The 18,307-nt window shown below is 41.7% G+C and overlaps 2 protein-coding genes across 5 annotated transcripts in view; both read right to left on the bottom strand.

The window, feature by feature from the left end:
* The window catches only part of LOC125893373 (CUGBP Elav-like family member 3), a 29,646-nt gene extending 25,736 nt beyond the window's left edge, over positions 1–3,910 (bottom strand). The window contains exons 1-4 of one of the 4 annotated variants that reach the window (XR_007449883.1): positions 3,069–3,910; positions 2,785–2,814; positions 2,000–2,214; positions 510–592 (exon numbers count right to left, since the gene is read on the bottom strand). Coding sequence is in view for 3 of the 4 variants with exons in the window: in XM_049583999.1 (XP_049439956.1) it covers positions 510–592; positions 2,000–2,144 (228 nt within the window). In the remaining variant the exon portion in view is untranslated. Of the gene's footprint in view, positions 1–509; positions 593–1,999; positions 2,245–2,784; positions 2,815–3,068 lie in introns of all 4 variants that reach the window. The other 3 variants (XM_049583999.1, XM_049583997.1, XM_049584000.1) reach the window with 3 other exon arrangements.
* Positions 3,911–12,411: 8,501 nt separating this feature from the next.
* Positions 12,412–18,307, bottom strand: part of adamtsl4 (ADAMTS-like 4) — a 53,755-nt gene continuing 47,859 nt past the window's right edge. Inside the window, exons 12-17 of the mRNA XM_049583988.1 lie at positions 17,719–17,923; positions 16,854–17,027; positions 16,589–16,768; positions 16,311–16,490; positions 14,241–14,388; positions 12,412–14,151 (exon numbers count right to left, since the gene is read on the bottom strand). Coding sequence (XP_049439945.1) covers positions 14,021–14,151; positions 14,241–14,388; positions 16,311–16,490; positions 16,589–16,768; positions 16,854–17,027; positions 17,719–17,923 — 1,018 coding nt within the window. The 3' untranslated portion in view covers positions 12,412–14,020. The remainder of the gene's footprint in view (positions 14,152–14,240; positions 14,389–16,310; positions 16,491–16,588; positions 16,769–16,853; positions 17,028–17,718; positions 17,924–18,307) is intronic.

Here is an 18,307-nt window from a genome sequence, read left to right as displayed (position 1 = left end):
TGAACAGTGTCCTACCCCTGCCCAGCCGCAGCACACGATCCCTCACAAGAGAGACTGAGGGACACTGGGATGAGACAAAGGGGAATGGCCACATTAATTACACACTCTCTCTAGGCGGGAGCTATCACCGGAGGCTAACGGAGAGGCCGACAGAGAGATGGAGAGACAGAGAAAGATAGAGAAATGGAGATGATTATGCTCACGGAGTACCCTACGTGTCTCCGGTGAGAGGGAGTGTTTGTCCTTAGCAGCAAGACGCCTGCTGGCTGCTGAGTTATGTCACAGTGTTACTAATGGGAGTTGAACCTCCAGTCGCACAGACACACACCGATCTGAGGCTGTTTGTGTGTGCGTGTGCGTGTATACAAGGTAGTGTCTGTGTATGTAGGTGGGAGAAGGGGGTTCTTGTGATATGAGTGTATATGCAAGCTTGTGTGTATTGTTGCATAAGTGTGAAGTGTGTACCGTCTGGGGATGTGTGTGTGTGTTTGTTTGCGATGTGCACTTACCCCTGGTAGTGTTTTCTGCTCGTGTAGAGCACTCTGGGCTTTCAGTGCCGACTCTCTCGCACAGTACGTCAGAAACGCACATCCTGTCAGATAGAGAGGGACAGGGGAGGAGAAGAAGGGAAAGGAGTAAAGGTAGAAAAGGTCAGCTGTGATATTTGTCATCCTCTATCTCTGTCTCCGTATCACCCCCTACAAAAACACACAGCCACACCATTTAAATTTCTCCTTTCCTGATGCCTTCCCTGAGTACTTGTCACCTATTCTGATGTATCACTAGACTAACTATGCGAGAGGATTAAAAATATATATATATATGTATTCATGCACTGTAACTTAACTTGACAACACCATGATGATGCACTCTAGAGCAGAGAAGGACACTCCACGGCACGGCACATTTCAGAACGGCACGGCACGAGTCAGCACACATGACAGCACCACAGACGTGTGCGTGGGGCTAACAAGGCCTTGCAGGCTGGGCACAGCCAGGTTCCTGCCCTAAACCAACCACTATGCATGCCTCACGATCACTCCAAATACACTCCCTCTGTTTCTCCTATGTGCTGTACCTGTGTCTGTGTGTGTGAGGGAGGGGAAGGTGGCAGAGCTGGCTGGCCAGAGCTGTTTACTACACCTGTCACCAGCACTAAGACAACAAGATTAGCAGCAGGTTAGCATCCCGGTGACATCTCAGACAAACTAATGAAGATTCAGAGTGAAGAGAAGATTTGACGATTAGGATGGAAACATTCACACACAGAGTGTACATGTGAAGAGCTGAGAATGACTCAACATAATGACACACACACACACACACACACACACACACACACAGACACACATGCATCTTATAGTCCATCTCATTGCTTTTAAGAGGGGCTTACTGTGGCCGTGGGGATTCTCAAAACAACAGATTCTTTCCCCTGTGTCACCCAGGCTTACAGGCCCATTACACTGATTGGAGCATACAGCCTAATCTGGTTCAAAACACACAAGACCCCAGGTCATTGAGTGTGTGTTTGTGCGTGTGTGTGTGAGAAAGAGAGACAGAGGGACAGATACAGAGTGTGTGTGCCTGCCACAGTTTATTACCGATCCATTGTTAGAAGGTGCCATTATTAAAACCCTCCTGATCATTAAGACAATTATGAGTCTCCCAACCCGATATACCTTACATTATATGATACTTTTATAGTATTCTTCTTGGTTAATTTCAAAGCATACTCATGCATAAGCCCATTTTAAAATCACAGTGTTCATGTTACTGACTTTGTGCGCCTGTCTTCATGATCTCTGTTGCAGCGTTAACAGGAGATGGAGACGAGAGGAGGTGTGACAGTTTCCATGGTGACATGTGACTCTCAGCGCAGGAAAATCCACCCATCTATCTGCCTTACTGTCACACGTCTATCTACCTGTCCATCTATCCATCTATCTATCTATCTAGTTGTCTCTCTGCATTTAAGCTTTGTTATGATGGCGAGACCTACCTTTGTGCATGCCAGTGTATTTGTCCTTAATCACAGTTAGCTCATAGATCTTGCCAAACTGCTCGAAGATAGGCTTGAGGTCCTTCTCTTCCAGATTCCGGGGAATCTGCCCCACGAACAGCTTGATGGCGTCGGCCTCCTTCATCAGGACAGAGTGGAGAGGAGGACTGGGTACTGCAGGGGCTGAGGGGCAAACAGATCAGGAGCAGGTATCCCTGGAGAGGAGCAACCAATGCTGGGTGAGTCTTTGGGTCACAGCCGGAGAAGTGAACAATAATAGTCACAAAAAAAAAAAAAATCAGTTTGTATTCAGTGTGTGACTTATGGTATGTGTGTATGATAATAAATGCATAATTAATACACTTAACAGACTTTAAAACTCCTATGTTATCTCAATAATATTTGTAGTATTCCCTCAGGGGTTTGTGTTTTATATGTAATTTATTAGATTTATTAATGTGTTAGGATATTTGTATTTGTAAGATTGAAAAAAATATGACTAAAAGCAAAAAATAACAATATAAATTCATAATAAAATGTCTTATTTAAATATGCTTTTAGGTATAAAATGTGTGCCCAAATTATGAAAATAAATGTACAGATTATTTGCGTGATAAATCTGAGTATTTATTGCCCAGCCGGATGACAAAGGGCTCCAGTAGCTTCTGGTAAAACAATTATGCAAATGTTAATTAGCCAATCAAAAAACACTAATGTGACTTTTTTTTCTGCCCAATTGAATATAAATATATAATAAATCGAAAATATCTGTAAGCATTCGTTACCTTTTGGAAGATAAACAGCGCGCAGGATCCCTACACATGAGAAAGAGAAGAAACAGCGTGATTGGGGGTAAATCATTGCAATAGAGCGGTTTCTTTGTTTAGCCAGCTGTAGGTTACAGCATACACACGGATGTCATGGGGCTCCCTTGCTCTTTGTCCGATCCCCCCTCAATGTACACATACACATACACACACGCGCGCGCACGCACACACACACACACGAGCAAACAACAAAACAACACGGGGGAAAATAACATACAAGCTACATATATCACAGCTCTTACCGTTTTCAGATGATGCTTATGTGCGGAGTGTTGCCTGTGCAGACGGGGTGTTAAAGAGGGATGCTCTCTGTTGGGTCCCCGTTGTTGTCCTCACCGCGCTCTCTCCGTCCCGTCCTCCTTCCTCCCCTCTCTCTGGATGCTCTCCGCTCTTTGTGCCAGCCGTGCTCTCCCTCTCCACCTCCTCCTCCTCCTCCGCCTTCTCCTCGGTGTACAGATACAAGAGGCTCGGTTGTGGTTTTTACCCCCGGTGTGGAGGTCTAGAGGTGGCGGAGGAGAGTCCTAGCAGGTGAGTCTGAATCACAGCTTGTCACCCGTCCCGCTGAAATTCAACCAACGTCTCGGTTCTTTAAATCCACAGTGGACGTTGCTAGCTAGTTTCACTTCCACCACCCGAAGCCCAACTCTTAATTTGGATTTAATTACAAAGTGATAACACGCTAACAAACCGCTTCAGCTCGGGTAACATCCAACAGTTTAAACTCGCTTGGTCGCGTGAGAGTTTTTCCCAACCTTGCCGTTACTGTTCCATCCGGTAATGGAGGCTAATCTTACTTACTATTCTTGCTAATTTCTGTTTTCTTGTTGCGTCTCACCCGACCAACGGTTGGATGGCTTTTCACGTCCTATGCCGGTATCTCCTCTACTCTCTTTCTCTCCCTCCCCCCTCTTCTGACCGAAGCGGTTGCTAGCTTGTGACGTAACTGCCAGGGACCGTCGATAAATATGGCCGACTCTTTCACACGAAAAAATAAATTAAACTGCCCCTAACTCGCTCAATAGCCGTTACACCTCCACTCGTTACCCTCATCGATATGCGCACCGTCTTCAAATCAACAATACGACTTTTTAGATATGTTTTAAAGTGTTTCCCCGAGCGTAGTTTTGCGGGTGAAACTCTTCCACACGTTCCCTAGGCGACACCGTGCGCGGAGCCGTCTATTGTTCTAGCCGCGAGCCCTGGCCTTGGTGCTGAAACGATGCCTCTTGACGTGAAGCCGAAGCGCGCCGCCGCTCACGTGCACGCCGTCACGACTACTACAGCTGTTCACGCCCGAGCCCGAAATCACGCTCACACCCACTCAGAGTAAAAATGTGTGACAGAGGGAAGGAGAGATAGCTCCGGGTTGGAGTTGGCCTACTTTACAGCCTGTACTTTGGGAAAACCGGCCGACATTGGGCCGTTTCACTGAGATATGTAAAAACATGCAGTGTCCAGTGTTAATGCCAAACAAAGTAACCGCCACAGGACACCATCTTTATCATCTTTAATGTGTAGGGGGAAGATGCCCCCCTTTAGAAAGTCAATATACTGTAAAATTAAAAAATATGTGGATATGATTTCGGCATGTACACATGATAATGCATAAACCAACACACTGTTAGGAGAAATAAATTGGTACTGTAGCCATTTTTGTTGTTACGCAAAAAACTAAAAGATGCTAGAGATAAAAACGAGCTATCAAACTAAATAAATCAAACTAAAATCCCAGCCCTGACTCATCATTGGTTTATCTAGAAGCCTTGTAGTCTTTCCTTAAGGCTTTTTGTTTCAAGATGTTGTTTCAAGAAGCTTGCTAAAAATGTTGGCTAATTCTAGCTTGCTAGCAATACTAATTATTGCTAGCTAGCTAGCTAATAACATTAGCAAGCTGTTAAAACTACAATACTATGCTACTACTATACTATATGCTACTATATGAGCTATATAAAATCACATACAACTATATACTAGATAATCTAATTAAATGATATTTTGCAGCCTTTCTTTTTGTAAATGATTCAGCTCTTTAAATATGGGAGTTAGAGTTGATGATCAGGCTGTGGGTATATTATTATATGCGGATGACGTAGTTTTGCTTGCTGAAAATGAAGAAAATCTGCAGAGCATGCTGAACACTGTCGAGGAATGGTGCTGGAAATGGAGACTAGTGGTAAATCAGGACAAAATGTTTCAGAAGAAAATCAGTGGAAAGAAGTTCAGTTGTTTTCAATTTTGGTTCATTAGTGCAGTCAAATACTGACTAGTATAAATACCTTGGCCTGATCCTGGATGAACACGTCATTTAAAGGAACTGTCAGGGTTGTAGCTCATTCAGCAGATATAGTGCTAGGATCTGTACAAAACAAAGTTCATACAAAGTTTTCTGGGTGTCCAGAAATTTACTCAAGGTTTAGCCATTAGTGGAGATAGGCCTATGGGATGGGAACGTCCAAACACCAGACATAAACGTCAAATGTTTTGGCTTTGGAATAGACTTGTGAAGATGTTGGATCAGAGACTTACTATAAAGATATTTAATTGGGACACCTCCCACTGTCATCCCTGGGCTAATGAGTTGAAATTATTATTTTATTTGGACAACTTTCCATTTATTTTCCAGAACAGGCTAACCTGTGATATTCCGGAGATTAGTGGTGAAATATTTCACATTTTTAGAGAAAAATGGTCTGGTGACATATGGTATAAACCTTAACTTAATAAAAATACATTGATCAGTTTACATTTAAAACGACTCTGGCAGAATAAATCTCACGAATGCAGCAATTCAGATGAAATATCACTGTTTCCTGGAGCATATGCATTCAATACATGTAGAGAGTAGACTTAGTGCCATATATTGGTTAGGAGAGGCATTAAGGGGGTGGGGGGGCATTTTACCCCATCATACCCTGTGTGCGTGTGCAGAGTCTTGGAGGGATAGATTGAGTGAAAAGAGAGAGTCATAGGGTTCATGGTAATTTACTGCTAAAGGTCACCATCTGCCTGCCTTGCCTCGTGCCCTCTGTGAGCTAGCATCCCCCGCCACATTTATCCACCATATACACCCCCCACCCCCCCTCACAGCGCACACACACACACACACACACACACACACACACACACACACTTATATGTATATCATCACACTAGGGGCTTTCTTACAATAACAGCACCGGCAGAGGAGGCACGCAGCGCCCTGAGGATGTGAACGGTGTGCAGGCAGCGGGCAGCACGCCACCAGGGCTGTTAAGCCTCCCTGCACGATGGAGGAGAAACAGCTACACCACACGCAAGTGCAGGAGCAGGGGTGCTGAGGAGGGAAACTTTATGTTACTCAGCTTTTTTTGTGTGTGTCCAAAACAGACTATTCCTGGCCAACACCTTTAGTCTATGGACTCGTCTATCTTGTGCATACAGATACAGCAGTTAATGTTTTATGAAACTTTAAACATATGTCTGTATCACTGGTCTGAGCTTATTCATGAACATAATCCTATTATCCAAAATAAAATAGCCTTGAAATGTCCAGAAACACTTTAGAGATCCCAGAAGGGAATTTAGCTACCATTAAGGACACAGAGGACGCTGTTCTGTTATTTATTACACCTGTAGGGAGTTCATATCACACTATAGGTGTAGATTTCGGTCTCCCTCAGTATGTACAACATGTGCATTTGTCCTCCAATAAAAACATGAAAGTAGCAGATGATTTTATTTTGACAAAGTGAAAGACATTTACACTATAAATGGATGTGGGAAAGGCACAAATTGGTGCATATATACTCAGCAGAGTACAGAAAATTTAGTGTTTGATATTCAAAATTTTCTGCTGGACCCCACCTTTTTTTTTTTAATGTGTCATACATAATGTTAAACAAAACCTACATCATTGCATTCTACAATTAAAAACCTACACACGATGGATATTGTTCATACCACCAGGCTTATTATACCTCAGACTTGTTAAGGATTACATCTGCTCCCCACTACCCAGCACACACGCCATAGCACGTCGTCCACATCACTTTCCTCTAGGCTCATCACAAAGCTCAAGAACCTGGGATTAAACACCTCACTGTGTATGTGGGTCCTTGACTTCCTGACAAGCAAATCCCAGGCGGTGGGAGTGGGCGGACGCACCTCCTCCACCCTCATCCTTAACACTGGTGCACCACAGGACTTTGTTTTAAGCCCCCTGCTGTACTCCCTGTACACGCAACTGTAGCCAATTTAGAGTCCAACACCACCATCAAGTTTGCTGAGGACAAAGCTGTGGTGGGTCTGATCACAGATAACAACGAAAAAGCCCACCTGAAAGACGTGGTGTCAAGACGTCAGCAGCACTAAAGAGATGATAGTGGACTTTGGGGAGAAGCAGCAAAGAGAGTACATTCTCATAATATCAACGGGTCCTCGGTAGAGAGGGTGGACAGCTTTAAAGACCTTGGAGAGCCTGACCTGGGTGCTGCATACTGACTCAGTGGTGAGGAAAAGCAAGGCAGAGACTGTTTTACCTGAGACACCTGGGGAAATTCTGAGTATCCCCTCACATACTGAGGAATTCTACTCCTGCACCATCGAGAGCATCCTGATGGGGAACATCACTGCCTGGTATGAGAGAGGACCACAAGGCCCTGCAAAGAGTGGGTCATTCAGCTGAACATACAGTATGCTAGGCGCTTCTTTACCCAGCCGAAAGGATGTTTACACCAGATGCAGCAAAAGTAAGGCCAGAAGAATTATTAAACATCCCCGCCACCCGGGTGACTGTCTTTTCTCCCTGCTGAGGTTGGGAAGAAGGTACCAGTTGCACCAGGCCAACTTAGAGGATCAGGAAGAGCTTCTATCCTCACCCACATGGATTTTAAATAAGACCTAGATTGCATTTCACTGAAGTGAAATTCTATTCAGATGATTTCATGCGACGAATGAATTGAATTCAAGTGAAAATGTTATTTTAATACAGTTGCTCAACCTTTTAAACTTTCAAACTCTTCTTCCCTGCTTTCACTTTGTTTCTCTGTTGGCTCTCCTCAACATAGTCAGACGCTCCTACATTTACACCTCAGGCATGAAGACATATCCGACCTCTCTCAACTTGGCAAAGAATGCTTTCTGGTATTATGCACTGTGGGTTTGGAATAATCTGCCTGATGAAGTTGCTTTGGAAATGCTGCCTTCATATCAGACATTAAAACTCACATGTAACATAAAAAATGCTTCATGTCATTCAGGTCGTATCATTTTAATTACGAACGTTGTAAACTGACTGTGTCGTTATCATTTGATTACTGATCGAACTGATTTTATGATGCCATTTAGGCCAGGTAAGAGATTATGGGCCTTGTGCAGCGACATTCTCTTAAATGTCTCCTGTATTTTCCCTTAATTTTCTTTTAAGAGAAAGAAGAGTTTGTGAACAGGCAGTGGGCCCATACTGTTTCCTGCATAATGAATTAAATGAATGAGATCAAACTGTAAATCTAAGATTCTGTTACTGCATTTACTTTTTCTTGTGTAAAATATTTCTAGAAATATATTTTACTTACTGTTCAACTGTAGTTAGAGATTGTTTGATACCAGCCAGCTGCCATTGTGTCACACTGATGAGTTCACATTGGTCCAATGCTGCGCTGTGCATCCAACTTCAAAAGTATTTGCATCTTTCTATACATAGACAGCCCAGATGTATGAGAAGATCATCTCTTTAACCATCCAGATCTGCTCTCACCCAGGTGTGCTCAATGATGAATCCCACCTGATAATGAGTAACCTATTTGCATAGGTGACACCCCCTAAACACAGGATAAAGTTCAGGTATTGTGCCATGTGCAAATGCTCTGGCACAGGCCCAAGAGTGGGAGAGACGCCACCAAAGCAGTAGTGAAATTAGCTTACTGTTATCAAACCTTTAAGTGAACATGATTTTTCTAAAAGTGAGTTACAGGAAAATCAAAAACCCAGCAATGGCAAAGCTTCAGTGATGCTGTAAATGGTGTGTCAGCAGCAGTGATCAAGGAAGTATTCAGATCCTTTACTTATGTTAAAGTACTTATACCACACTGTAAAAATACTCTGTTACAACAAAAGCCTTGCACTGAAAATGTTACTTAAGTAAAAGTATGCAATCAGGAAAATGTACTGAAGTATAATAAAAGTACTCAATGCAGAAAATTTAAATAAATCTAATGAATAAAAATAAATAAAATAAAATGGACTGACAGTGTTTCTTTAGCCCTCAAATTTAATAATCCTATCATTATAATTACTCTAAAAGTACATTTAAAAAATATATGTTTTTATGTTCCTCAGATGTAAACTTATGTTACCTTACAATGCACAGACAATTTGGGGAAATAACTTTTTCTTTTCCTTAACTTAGTAAGAGTGTTTTAGACCAGTGGTTCCCAACTGGTGGGTCGCAGTCCAAAAGTGGGTCGTGGGTCCATTCTGAATGGACCATAAGTGACTCGCAGTCATGTCAAGTTTGTAAAAAACACACTTTATGTTTAAGTACAGTACATTTTCTGCACAGAACTTTTATTTTGAAGTACCGGTTCCTGCTATAGAGTGCGTGATTAACCGCTAGCTACTTGACAGAGACAGCAAACTAGCTTGATGACATGGACAAGCACAAGAATGATGCTAAATACATTAAACTGTGTGGCCCTTGAACTAAAGAGTAAGGAGAAATCTGGACCCTGTGGCTGGACCAGTTGGGAACCACTGCTTCAGACCAATTGTAAAATTTGATCTTACATAAGAGCAGAGCAAAAATAAGAAAACACACTGATAAGAAATCAGCTGGTACTAACAAAATAAGAACAGAAACAGAAAATCTGCCTGTATATCAGGTCTTGCATGATGCCCAAAGTAACTCAAGAGACTTCCTGGTCAAATAATTATGTTCATTCATTAATTAAAACATATTTTGGATGACCTCATCAAGCTCACAAGCAAATTCAACAAACTATTTTTATTTAAAAACAAAGAGCTTGTCCCAATGAAAGAGGCATTTTCCCTGCAGACCAAACTGGGCCTGTTCCCTCATGTATAAGACTCAACAGCGCCATCGTTTGGAGGAAGCTGGCCACATCACCCAAAAGCAATCATGACACACCACTTAATTTCCGTGTTGTTTTATTTAAAATGAAGCTTTGAGATAATAATTTTTCCACACTGTTTTTTGTTTTTGCATGATTAAAAAAAAAAAAATCTGTCTGTGTATCAACAATAACAATCTTATAAACTCTGGTGGTAACAAAGAAAATTTGCTACAGCTTCTTAAAACAAAAATAAATTACATGTTCTTTCGATAATAGATAAATTACTATCCTTTTTTTGTTTTTATATAAAAAGTAATTTTTTTACTACGAGGGATTAGAGACAAGAATGGCACATTCAAAGCCACGATCGCAACACACACACACACACACACACATTCACACATGCACATACATGAGCACACAGACACGTCACACACGCAAACATCCAAATCTCACGAGTACGATGACATCACTGATTCTCTTGTCGAATGCAAAATAGTTATATGACAGTTAGATGTGGATAAATGTTGGATAATTGTCTACAACAACACTTCTGATACCTCTACTCAGTTATAAAACATAAGCACCTACTATGTTCAAAGAAATTATAGACATTAAAACATATCTGACAAATATACAGACTCCTCACCTTTGAGTGGGCAGGGTGTGTGTGTGTGTGTGTGTGTGTGTGTGTGTGTGTGTGTGTGTGTGTAAAGAGTAAAGTAACAACAGTAATAAGAGAGAAAAAGCATAAAGAGTACTTACACACACATACAGAGGTTTACTCTCAGGTCAGAGCAGAATGACTGCGTTTAACATATCAAAGGACTGTTGTAAGAAAGCAGCTTTCTCCGTCTACATGAGGTTTACTAATTCTGGCTTCACCTACTCTCACAGGACAGATTCATCATCATCTCCTCCTCAGATGGTGATGACGGATGCATAAAGAGAGGATATTGAGATGAGGCGAGGAAACAGGGAGGATATAAAGATGAGTTTTTTTTAATACCTTAGCAAATCATCGTGGTGCTGTGATCACTAAATTGTAAAATTAGGTCACTGCAGCCCGGTGGCCAGAAGAAAATGTTGGCATTGTACATTTCTGCAAAGCACAAACGTTTCTTAAGTGACATTATATGAGCTGAGTTTTGTCATCTGTAGGTGGAGGGGGGGTGAGACACCTGCCAAGCCGCAGACCTCTGTTTGAGACCAACAAATAAACAAAACTGGTTGTTTTTTGGCGAGTTAAGCGGGTTGATTCCTGCCGCTTCTTAGGCACCAAACGTGGGTGTTTTGCAGCAACCCGCTGCTATTTTTCCAGCAGCTTTATTAGCAACCAGTTGCTGTTTTTCCAATAGCTTTTTAGGCTCCATACGGGGTTGTTTATTACTGGGACATAGCTGCTTTTCCCGCCCCCTAAACTGGGTATTTTAATGCCAAAAATGGCCTTTTTCTAATCATAACAGTGTTTTTTGTGCCAAAACCTAACCACAGTTAACCACAGTGCTGTTAAGCATAAACGTAAAATTTAAACTGAACTGAGAATTGATTTCAAAATCTTGCCATTTGTGTAGAAATCACTCTGTGGCTCAGCACCCAACAAATCTCTGTCATGCTTGTGACATATGACCCTTCTAGGATCCTGAGGACATCTGGGGCTGTCCCACTGACTGTCCTAAGAGTCAGAACAAAACATGGTGAAGCAGTTTTTTGTTATCATGCAGCACAAACCTGGAATAACCTCTTAGATGATGTTAGACAAGCCCCAAAGCTATGAAAAATTCTTTTTTTACACTGCCTACGCCACTCTGCAATGACAGCAACCTTATTTTTAAATTAAATTTCAAATCATTTTAAATAACTTTTGTATGTTTGCACCTCTTGTCTGCACTTTTGCTAATTTAAATTATGATTTTTTAAAATTGTAAATCATTCAGTAATCAATTTTACCTTTTTTCTCTTTACTCTTTTCTGTATGTTTCATATTGTATTGCTCTGTAAAGCACTTTGAGTTGCCCTTGTGTATGAAATGTGCTTGACAAAATAAAGCTGCATTGCCTTCAAAGTATCTGCTACATAATAATGTGCAATTGTAACATAGCTGTGGTTTGCAGAAACGTACAATGGCAACATTTCATCTGCCGACTGAGTTGGCCAGTGTGGAGTATATCGTTTTACATCTCCAAACCTGTGCATCACCAAGTTCATGGTTTAAAGGCGACATTTTAAATTTTTCCTATTGTCAAGAAATCCCATGAAAAAAACACATATAGGCTGAGTAGCCTCAAAGAGCTTATTTCTCTGTGTGTAAAACTCCTCTTAAAATCATGTCTGTTAATCAGCAGCTGAAAATAGTCCCTAACAAAAACATTATTTACTCTTTTTTTTTAAGTAAAAACTACACTGCCCAGCTGTTTCAAGAAAATTACTGAGCATTTAAAAAACAAAAGAAAATGTATAACACATTGTTGGTTTGGTCTTTTCATGTGATTTGTTGACAAGGAGAAAAGTATACACCAGTCTTATCACTTGATTTTGTGTGTGTGTGTGTGTGTGTGTGTGTGTGTGTGTGTGTGTGTGTGTGTGTGTGGGTTATTCAGTGAGCAGCAGCTTTAGTTTAGTAAAAAGAAAAAACTGTGAGTCTTCACACCAGCAGCTCTCTTTAAAGTGAAACAGACAAGTCTTTAGCTTTAATTGATCATTATGAAGTAAATGAGGATTGCATATGTAATGGCTATAGAATAATGACACCATCTTGGTCTCCTAGGAAAATTACGGCTCATTTTACAGCACAAAGGGAGTGTGTCGACTGTGGCAGCGGCACCAACAATAACACCACTTAAAAATTTGAGGGAGTGAAAAGTTAAGAAGTTGTCTGTTTCCTCTTTAAAATCACTACATGTGTATGTAACTGACATGAATATGTTGAAGGACTGTGCAGAGTCTGTGCTGCTTGTTTAAAGGTAAACTATGCAGGATTGTTGGTTACTGTTTGTAAAGACACTCGCCATTGAAAGTAAAAGACAACCCTAGATTTATTCTTGTTTGGCGTTTTGCTTCGCTACATTTAAAATTTTTTGGTGCAGTGTCTCTTGGATGCCTGCCGCTTACTGTCTGACATCCTGATGCTACCCTTTCATAAACCCCCGCCCTCACCTGAGCACTGCGAGGGTACACGCCTATAAACGTCCTGTGCACAGAAAATAAAAGGAAATAAGAAAATACAAGCACCGCCACACACTTTTAGTGGGTCATAAGTGAAGATGGAGAGGGATTACTTCTGTATGAGTCTGTATTTGTTTTAGGAAAATCCTGCATAGTCTATCTTTAACGTCCATGTCTCATGTCTCATCCTTCTAGTTTGGGAGGATTCTCACCTCTTCCCGCTCTGATATATTTGGTCACGTACTGCCATGGTCACCCCACTCCTTTGGTTCATCTGTCCAAATACTGAACTCGACAATAAGAGGACGTTTGAGGAGAATTTTTTGGCAAACAGAAAAAGACGTACGATATGTTAATGAAATCCTTCTAGCTGAGCTGGGTGCACACAGCAGATCTATTCCAGTAGATCCTCAGCACACGTAGCACTACAGTATACACAGTTTGTCTAGCACACATGGTAATTATTTGTTCAGCACGTTTCTTTTCATAATTAGTGGTATGCATGTCTAATTACGTCTGTTTTAAGATCCCATAGATTAAAAAGAATCTTAAAAAAAAGAGGCTAAATTTGCTGTTGAAACACAGCTGTGTCCATAGTGAGCACCTTCCTTTATAATCTCTCAGCCTTAGAAATGAGAGTTGAAACTGCAGCGAATGTGTCACCCAGCCCCGTGTGTGACACATTACGAACCTGTTAAAGCTAACGCACAAAGTAAACAGATGCAATCTCAGTGGAGTACGTGGTTCTAATAGACGATATGAGATCGTATACAGAGAACTGGGAAAAAGGAACCAGCTGCTTTCACAGTGTTTTACCTGAAGAATCAGGAGAAAATAGCTAAATGTTATCTGACGGCCATCACAGGGAATATGTCTACACTGGGCTGTCCTTTCTACAGGTTTATCATGTCGGGGGTGATCAGCCCTTTGACCTCATCCTTGACTTCTGGCACACCTGGGCTGTCTGTGTGATTGGCTGGTCAGTGCCTCTTGGCCCGCTGAGCACTCTGGGTACACGAGGCGCAGCAGTTGGTCTTATAGTAGGAGTAGACGCACAGCCTGGCCTGAACCACCATCACACAGTTGTGACGTCTGTCCCGGCAGTTTTCATCTGTGAGCAGACAGGCGGAGAGAGAGAGGCTGATGGTGAGAATTATAAAGGACACACATAAATATAAGGTCACATGGTCACACACGCACCTGCGACTTGTGGACTGCAGGGTATTGTGTTGCAGATTTGCTCCTGTGCAGGTTTGGTGTCCAAGTCACATTCTTGACTGTGCTTTTTGTTCGGTGTCAGACACCGTACTTCCCTCATCTGTAAGCCTTTTCCACACGAACGTGAGCACTGAGAACAAAGAGGATGTAAATAATATGGTTATAGATTAAAATAATTTTTTATTTGTAGCAGTGTGAGTAAACGTCTCAACAAGTTCTTCTTCAGATGCCCTTCTAGGGTTGCCAATCTTTTTGTGATGATACATTTCAATAAATTTTCAAAGACTGTCAAGGAAAAATTATTTTGAAATTAAAGGTCCAGTGTGTAGGATTTAAGGGGATATAATAGCAGAAATATAATATAATATACCACCTGAAAATAAGAATTTTTGTGTTTTCGTTACCTTAAGCCCTTTTCCGCTGCACAAAAAACTGTTACAATCACCATTCTCACCTGAATCAAATGACTCTTCAGTATTAACAGGTAATTTATCGGCTCCAGCTCTGATCAGCATTGATGGAAACACAACACCTGGGTGAACTAATTGTAGCCCCCTTAATGGCGATATGTAGTGATGCACCAACACAAAATGCTGTCTGTCTCCGCCCAAGCAACGCTCAAACATCAACCCAAATTAGTCTGCATTGAGTTTGACAGAGAGTGAATAAGTAAGATATACAGATATATAGAGACATAACTACCAAAACACTTTAACTGGCCTCCATGCTGCTTTCTACTGTTGACTACCCTGTTTTCCAGCCTGATGTCAAGAGTGACACATCAAAAAGAAACGCAACCAGCTCTGGTCTCCTGGCGATGGAAAAGGAGTCTATTGCCTATTTTCTAGCAGGTTTACACATGTTTAAAAAACCCACGTAAACGCATTAATTTTGGGGGAAAAGGGGTATTAGAACAAGCCGTTTATATCTACATAGAGAGTGGATTGTCATCCACAGAGTCTGCCATGTTGCTCTACCCAGAATGGACAAGCCAAACACTGGTTCTACATAGGGTCTTTTTGCATCAGCTGCTGTACTTAGCAGCCTCTCCACAACGAGTGTGTCACAAAAAGACAGATTTTTTAATATGAAACTACTTTATTCAGTGTTTTTACCAGATTAAATCACTGGGTTCGCTTGATTTGGACAAGTTATCAGAGATAAAGGTGAGAACACATTTGCAAGTGCTGGGTAGGCGGCTTGTTTGTGATGTGCCAGAGCGTCAGAGAATCACTGATTTACAACGTGAAACTGCTTTGTTCAGTGTTTTTACCAGTTTTAATCATCAGGTCTGTTTGTTCTGGAGAGGGAGAGACCTCTGCAGATAATTCAGCTCCTGGTAAAAACTTCCTGCACAGCGAACACTGAAGGAATCATAACTGGGAGAAGTTTCAGCTGACTGCAATCTGCAGTCTTTACTGATAGATGCCACTAAATCATCCTAAATCTTACACACTGCTTCTTGAAGGGATAATAATTTGCATAAATGCTCATATATATCAGTCTAAAAACAATCTAATCTAAAAAACAAACTGCCAAAAATGCCCCCTTGAGCAGGCCCTTGGTGAGAGAAAACTACAGTAAACTTTATCTTATATATATATATATATATATATATATATATATATATTTATATATTATATATATATATGTATTATTATATAAGTGTTTGAATTAGCTGCACTGTACTTTGAAACCGTCAATAATAGCGAAAACTGTCCCTTTCATTACTTTATATTTACTAAATAAATACAATACTAAATGTATACAAATGTTAATAAGACGGTAAAAAATAAAGTTCAAAAAACTTTTGACTTGGACAGACTGTTTATACTGTATATGAAAACATCATTTTTTCTGTAGTGCAAATAAAATTTTAGCATCTTATAATATTTTTTTTACATTACATTAATATCTAGATACACAACACAAGCAACAAAGACTCTGAGATTCAAGTAGACTAAATCTAAACACTTTTAAGGCCCTCTTTAAAATCCAAGTACTCTCTAGACCCGCGGTAACCCTGCCCCTCCCTCTGCCCTCATCTCTCACCGCGCTCCACTCTGTTGTGAACCACTGTGGCTCACACTCTCCCATCTCACACTCCTGGACCGCGGCAGGCTTGTCCAGATGAGCGCACTCGCTGACTGGTACGACAGAAAAATCATTCCCCATCCTCTGGACACAAATGATGTCTCGTCGCTGGGTTCCATTCCCACAGGGGACATTACACTGGAAAAAGAAGAAACATCTCACATCAGTCTGTCACTGCAAGATGAATTCCTTTTTACTGTATTCTATTCATTTTTTACCTACTCTATCTATCCTACCTGTGTCCAGGGGCTGCTGTACCAAATGGTTGTCGGCACACAGGGACCCCCGTTGCAGGCCTTCATCTCTGCCGGTTTATCCCCAACACAGTCCCCTGCCCCTCCTCCCTCCCTGACTCCTCCTCGAGTCAGACACACCACCTCCCTCTTCTGCACCCCGGGGCCACACGGCGCAGAACACTGAGGGACAAAGTGGAAGATCATGTCGAGGATTGCTGTTAAGTGCTGCGGATGTTTTCCTCCTGTGTGTCCGTGTGTTACTCACAGTGTTGGACCAGTCGGTGAAGTACCAGTTGGTTACACAGGGGCCCATGTTGCACTCCTCAGTTCCTCGTGGGCGAATCCTGGAGTTGCACTCCTTCTCGTTCACCTCGCTGCCTTGATCGCTGACGCAGCGCACGCTCCTCGTCCTCCTCCCGACTCCACAGTCCACTGAGCACTGTGACAAATGAAAAGGAGGAAAACAGATGAGAGAAAGGGTGTAAACTGAGAGATCCAACACAAATCACACACCTTACCTTGATTAAAATCTTAAGTTGACCAAATACTAGTCGACAAAAAAGGTCGAATTAATCATTTAAACCCTTATTTGTTCCCAAAGAGCTACTAGTTGAGCAGGAACACGACTGGGAAACATGATATAAATACAAAAGAGAAACGTGTGACTCAAGTTAAAACAATTTGAAAACAAGTTAAATATGAAGCAATGTTTGCTGGTTAGAACTGTGTGCTTTTCTTATGAATAAAATCTATTTTAATTTTACAATGTACCAAAAATATGTAACTGATTAACTGAAAATAATAAATTAACCATGATCTTAAAAACATATTTGTTGCAACCCCACCCATGGCACAGCGTCTGCAGCAGCCTTCAAAGTGCTTAAATTGTTGCTCACTGACCTAATGAAGCAATTTAAAAATTTATGATAGAGACACAGATCCATAATGCCAAAATTAAAAATCCATGCACACACACACTCTTGTTTATTTTAACCCATCCCAACACACTCCCTCTCCTTTAATCTGTGTTGTTTACAGATTCTCAAATACATCACTTGGCCTCTTTTGGCATGTACACACACTCATTTGCAGATGCATTTCCAAGTCGTATACTGGTGCTGTTCACCTACCGTGCTCCAATCGGAGCTGACCTCCCAGTGGGAGCACACGCTGAGCTGACATGCCTGCGTGGACTCTGGTGGGGTGAGGTTGGCACAGCGCTGAGGGTGTACCATAGTGGAGCGGTTCCCAAAGCTCTGCCTGCACTGGAGCTGCCTCTGCTGCATCCCGGGGCCACAGGAGACGCTGCACTCTGACCATGAACTGGCCTCCCAGCTGAGAGAAACAATGAGGGGGACAGAGAGGAGAGGGACATGTTGAAGTTTACGGGAAAATCACACATACTCACGTCTTCAGATACACAGCTGCTTCAGTATCTAATACTGTGTGTCAGTAGTAGATGCATTTATCAGATCATGTATGCACTGACAATGACGTCAAATATCATCCAAAAACGATGGGATTTCTGATTTCTGTGAGCATGTTTCGATACCCTCCTGGCTTTTCATCATGTCATCACACCACTCTCAAAGCCAGTCCACACTGAAAGTGTTTTTATGAGCGTTCTTGACATTCATCACTGCCGCCTCTCATGGAACAGATACCCTTCCTTTCATTCATTCATTTTCCATAACTGTTTATGATCGCTGGGGGCTGGAG

The sequence above is a fragment of the Epinephelus fuscoguttatus genome, linkage group LG8 (assembly GCF_011397635.1).
Source record: "Epinephelus fuscoguttatus linkage group LG8, E.fuscoguttatus.final_Chr_v1".
NCBI lineage: Eukaryota > Metazoa > Chordata > Actinopteri > Perciformes > Serranidae > Epinephelus > Epinephelus fuscoguttatus.
The sequence above is the reverse complement of the archived record's forward strand: the minus strand, read 5'-3'. Positions and strand labels throughout refer to the sequence as shown.